Source organism: Colobus angolensis, unplaced genomic scaffold (genome assembly GCF_000951035.1).
Source record: "Colobus angolensis palliatus isolate OR3802 unplaced genomic scaffold, Cang.pa_1.0 Scaffold38, whole genome shotgun sequence".
Classification (NCBI taxonomy): Eukaryota; Metazoa; Chordata; class Mammalia; order Primates; family Cercopithecidae; genus Colobus; species Colobus angolensis.
In genome coordinates, this window is record NW_012117154.1 from 8,242,052 (window position 1) to 8,246,972 (window position 4,921).

A 4,921-nucleotide genomic window follows, 5' to 3' on the forward strand; every position below is an offset into this window, starting at 1 on the left:
GGCCTCCCAAAGTGCTGGGATTTCAGGCATGAGTCACCACACCTGGCCCCTCTTTCATTTTTGAAGGATAATTTTGTCAGATGCTGATGTCTTTTTGGTTGTTGGTTTCCCCCGCCCCTGTACCCCAAGCCAGCACGTGAAATATGTCATCCCAATGCCTCTGGCCTCCGTGGTTTCTGATGAGGAATCCGCTGTTAGCCTTCTGTGCAGCTGCTTTCTAGATTCTGTTTTGACTTTTGAGAATTTGATTACAGTGTTTCTGTGTGACTCTCTCTGAGTTTTTTCTACTTGGGGTTCACTGAGTGGCTTGACTGTGTAGATTGATGTGTTTTCTCAATTTGGGAAGTTTTGGCCATTATTTCTTCAATTATTTTGTCTGCTCCCCCTGTCTCCCCTCCATCTGGAAATCCAGTTAAGTGTGTTGGTATGCTTGATAGTGTCCCACAGGTCTTCTAAGATTTGTTCATTTTTCTCCATTCTCACATCTACTCCCCTTTGTCTCATCTACTCCTCAGACTAGAGTATGTTAATTCATCTGTCTTTATGTCCACTAATTCTTCCACCTGATAAAATCTGCTGTTGAAACCCTATCATGAATTATTTATTTCAGTTGTTGTACTTTTCAATTCCAGAATTTCTGTTTGGTTTCTTTTTAAAGTTCCTGTCTCTTTATTGATACTGTCTATTTGGTGAGGCACCATTCTCCTGGTTTATCTTAATTCTTTGTCTGTGATTTTATTTAGTTTTTTGAACAGTTTAAGCAAGTTGATTGAAAGACTTTATCTAGTGAGTCCAATTCTGGTCTTCCTCAGGAAGATTTTCTATTAATTGTTTTCCCCCATGAGTAGCTCATATTTCTTCCTGCTCTGTCTGGTGAAAACTGGACAGTGACTATTACAATGGGACATTTCTGGGTATCAGGTTCTCCCCCTCTGTGCAATTTGCTGTTGCTGATTGTTGTGGATTGTGGTTGTTTTTGCTTGTTTATGTCACCTTAAAAAAATAGTTTCTCCGTCATGTGTGCTCACTGTTCTATTAGCTTAGTGCTGAGACAGTAATTTGACAGAGTTCCTTAAACCCCTGGAATCAAAAAAATGTTTTTCTCCAGGGCTTGTAGCTGGGCTCTGTACGTTGGTCCGCACCCTCAGCACTCAGCTGGGGAGTTTGCGACTCTGCCTTCCCCTTCACTTCCTGCTTGCACCTTCACACTTCCTGCTTGCACCTTCACTTCCTGCTTGCTCAGAGCCTGAAGTTTAGCCAGAGGTGAGCACTGAGAGCTTCTCAGGTCTTTTCTGAGGCTGTGCCCGGTCATGGGCATGTGTGGGGGCCTTCTGGACTCCCGAGAATAAGTGGGATCTCCCAACTCCCTTATTCCTCAAAGCATGCCATCTCCCAGCTTTTCCTCCCAGGCTTTTCAGGTGTGCTCAGTGTTTTCTGGCTGAGATCTTTGGCCCCAGGTGGCAGTGACTGTTTAACGAACAAAACAGTTAATGTTTTGTTCACTGCAAGGCAGTGACAAAGCCTTGGTGTAGCTGCTCTCTGCCTTGAGTCTGAGTTGGTGAAATAAGGCAAGCCCTGTGTGTTAGTCCTTCAGGGAGTCGCCAGATGGGTAGAAACGGACAACCTCACTGCCTTGCAAACAAGGTCCCCTCTGCTTCCCTGGCAGCAGCACCCCACACCAGGAACTCCGGCTGCTGTCCTCCTGACTGTCGCCCAGCTGGGGATGGGGGATGGGGCAAGGGGAAGTTAAAATCCACAAGGTTCTCCTATTTGGTTCTGTTGCTTTTTCTTGGTTATATGTTCCCTTGCCTGCTGCAAACCTTCAAATAATTTCCAGAGTTCAGATAAAATTGAACTCCAACCCCCTCTGCTGGGGTGGGTGGGTGGACGGCAGGTGGGGACGAGAAGGTCTTGGGGAAGCGATGGTGGAGGAAGCCTAGGACAGTGTGGGACCACGTCCAAACCAGAGGGTGGGAGAACACGCGAACACGCGAACACGTGTGCAGATGGAGCCAGACACAGTTTCAAACAGGATGAACAAATCCGAGAGTAGACTCCTAGAAATACAACTGCAGAGCCGGGGGACGCTGGCCAGGGTCAGCGCGTTTGTTTGTTTGGGTTTTGCCACTTTCTGATGTTCCCTGGAGGGACAGGCCCTCACAGTTCCCCGCTGCGCCATTTCCTCTGATATCGGTATTGGCGGGCACAATTAGGGACCATCTTTGGAGGGCATTTCTCAGTATCTCTGTGAATTCGAAATCCATGAACACTGGGTGCTAGCAATGCCACTTCTAGGAATCTAGGCAAAGATGTACCTGAGTGTGGAAAGGTATCTGGTAGAAACACCCACAGAGGTGTTAGAAATAGAACCAGAGTTGTAAGGAAAACTAGCACTTGGACAAAGGATTTTTTAGCAAAGCAAAATTATCTTTGCACAGAGAGGTGCCTCTCGTATGGCCAGTTGCCACAAGAGCACGCAGAACAAAGGAGAGTGAAAGTTTTTATTTTTGACGCAAATCCTGCCCCTGTGCCCTTTTTTAACTGGCCGGGGTCAGACCGTACAATCTAAGCTGAACCCGACTGGCTAAACGTTTAGGGGAAGGGGTCGTCTGCGGTGAGCTAGAGAGTCAGTCTTTTCTCAAATAAGGTAAGGAATGTGAGCTGGTGCTGATACGGCCACTGGTGCTGTGGCGTGCCTGGGCATGCAGGAAAAGCAGAAAGAAGGAAAGAAGAAGAAAGAGACAGGGACAGGTACTGGGAATTAAACAATAAAGGATTGATCAGGCTGTTTGAAGAGAAACCTTGCTATATCTCACAAGAGGCGTCATTTGTAATAATTAACAACTGGAGAGACGTTCAGGGCCATCCACTTGGCGTTGCAGACATCAAGTGTGGCGTGTCCACACTTTGGAACGCTGCACTCCTTGCTGAAGAAACCCATGAGAAAATATTTTTGTTAATCAACCTGGCAAAAAAAGAATAATGTGTGCCCTGGCATTGTGACTGTATAGCTGTTAAGAAGTAAAGACTCAGGGCCTCTTGCGGGCAACGTGGTGACCGTCACCTCGCCAGCATCCCTTGCCTGCAGTTGCATTTCTAGGAGTCTGTTCTCAGATGGGCTCCATCCTGTTTGAAACCACATCTGGCTACATCTGGACTTGTGTGTCCGTGTGTTTCTCTCGCCCTCTGGTCTGCATGTGTCCCCAGGCTGTCCCGGGCTTCCTCTGCCATTGGGGCCTTCCTGTTCCCACCGGCCCTCCGCCTATCCAGCCCAGCACAGGGAGCTCTGCAGGCCGTGTCTCTGTTCTCTGCTCTGCATCCCAGCTACAAGCCTGGCGCAGGAACAGAGGGCGTCCCTGAGCGTCTGTGAGTGTGCACAGGAGGCCAGGATGCCCAAGCTGTCCCTGAGTGGAACTCCCTGAGCACAGGGACAGCTGGAGCCCAAGTCTGCCCCCATGTCCCACCTCTCAGCACAACTGGAGCCTGCCAACCCCTGGGACAGCCCCAACCCTTGCCATGGGAAGGAGCTGCTTCTGCCCACGGTGAGTGGGGCTTTGGCCCGAGCCATGTGGTGTCCGTGGGACTCAGTGAGCAAAGCTTTTGGGCCCCACAGGACCTGGGAGGGGAGCCGGACAGCAGAACGTGCCACAAGGTGGACAGGAGCTTCCAGGTGTCACCCAAGAACCCCCTGAGGACCCCCAGCTGGGGATGAAAAGAGATCCACAGGGCCCAGCTCCCCAGAGCCAGGCCCGGCCCCACTCTGCGCCATCCCGCCCTGGGTGTGGATTGTCAGCACAGAGTCAATTGGGGCTGCAGAGGCTTTATTGGTGCTCAGAGGCAGAGGGTGACACTCCTGGGTGCGAGACCCGGGTCAGGAGGGCCCGTACCCGACCAGCAGAGGGTCGTGGTCTGCAGCCAGGAGGCACCATGAGGAGCAGCCAGGGCTCATCCACCCTGGGGGAGGTCAGGGAGGAGCCAGTGAGCATCTCAGACCCCACCCCTGGGCTGGACGGCTGTGGGTGGGGCTGCTCCTTCTCTGTGGTTGGGCTGTGTTGCGGCTGGGTGGTGTGGGAGGTCCAAGGACTGGCAGGGAGGTGGGGCCTGAGCCCGGCTGGCCCTGGGGAACATGGCCATCAGCAGCTGGAATTCTGGCCTGAGGAGAGACTACAGCAGGCCGGGCGGGAGCACACGGGGCGGCAGAGGAGGGACACACAGGAGGCCGGGCGGCAGCAGCTGGGCTGGCAGGAGGAGGTGAGGGCACAGCAGGAGGGGACCGGCACCCAGCAGGCGGGCCTGCACACGGGGCGGCAGAGAAGGGACACGGAGGAGGAGGGTCTGCAGCAGGAGGAGGTGCAGCAAGTTGGCTGGCAGCTAGACTGCTGGCAGCATGAAGAGGAAGACTCAGAGCAGGTGGGCACACAGCACACGGGCCTGCACACAGGGTGGCAGAGGAGAGACACGGAGGAGGAGGGTCTGCAGCAGGAGGAGGTGCAGCAAGCTGACTGGCAGCTAGACTGCTGGCAGCACAGAGAGGAAGCCCCAGAGCAGATGGGCATGCAGAAGACGGGCTTGCAGCAGACAGGCACACAGCAGGCCTGCTGGCACGGAGAGGAGGTGCAGCAAGCTGGCTGGCAGCTAGACTGCTGGCAGCATGAAGAGGAATCCCCAGAGCAGGTGGGCACACAGCAGACGGACTTGCAGCACACAGGCTTGCAGCAGACGGGCACACAGCAGGATTGCTGGCAGGGGGAGGAGGTGCAGCAAGCCGGCTGGCAGCTAGACTGCTGGCAGCACGAGGACATGCAGGAGCTGGTGCAGCCTGATTGGCAGGGGCTGGGCTCACAGGCCGCCTGGCAGCAGGGGCTGGACACACAGCTCACTGGGGTGCAGACCAGGGTCAGGCAGGGGGCCGGGGTGCAGC

The 4,921-nt window shown here is 53.5% G+C and overlaps 2 protein-coding genes across 6 annotated transcripts in view; both read right to left on the minus strand.

The window, feature by feature from the left end:
• TSPEAR (thrombospondin-type laminin G domain and EAR repeats) overlaps positions 1-4,921 on the minus strand; it is a 76,426-nt gene that overhangs the window by 44,984 nt on the left and 26,521 nt on the right. The window lies entirely within an intron of this gene.
• Positions 3,805-4,921, minus strand: part of LOC105520429 (keratin-associated protein 10-3-like) — a 1,349-nt gene continuing 232 nt past the window's right edge. Inside the window, exons 2-4 of one of the 5 annotated variants that reach the window (XM_011954177.1) lie at positions 4,707-4,850; positions 4,555-4,595; positions 3,805-4,431 (exon numbers count right to left, since the gene is read on the minus strand). In XM_011954177.1, the coding sequence (XP_011809567.1) occupies positions 4,134-4,431; positions 4,555-4,595; positions 4,707-4,850 (483 nt within the window). In that variant the 3' untranslated portion in view covers positions 3,805-4,133. Of the gene's footprint in view, positions 4,916-4,921 lie in introns of all 5 variants that reach the window. The other 4 variants (XM_011954176.1, XM_011954175.1, XM_011954174.1 and 1 more) reach the window with 4 other exon arrangements.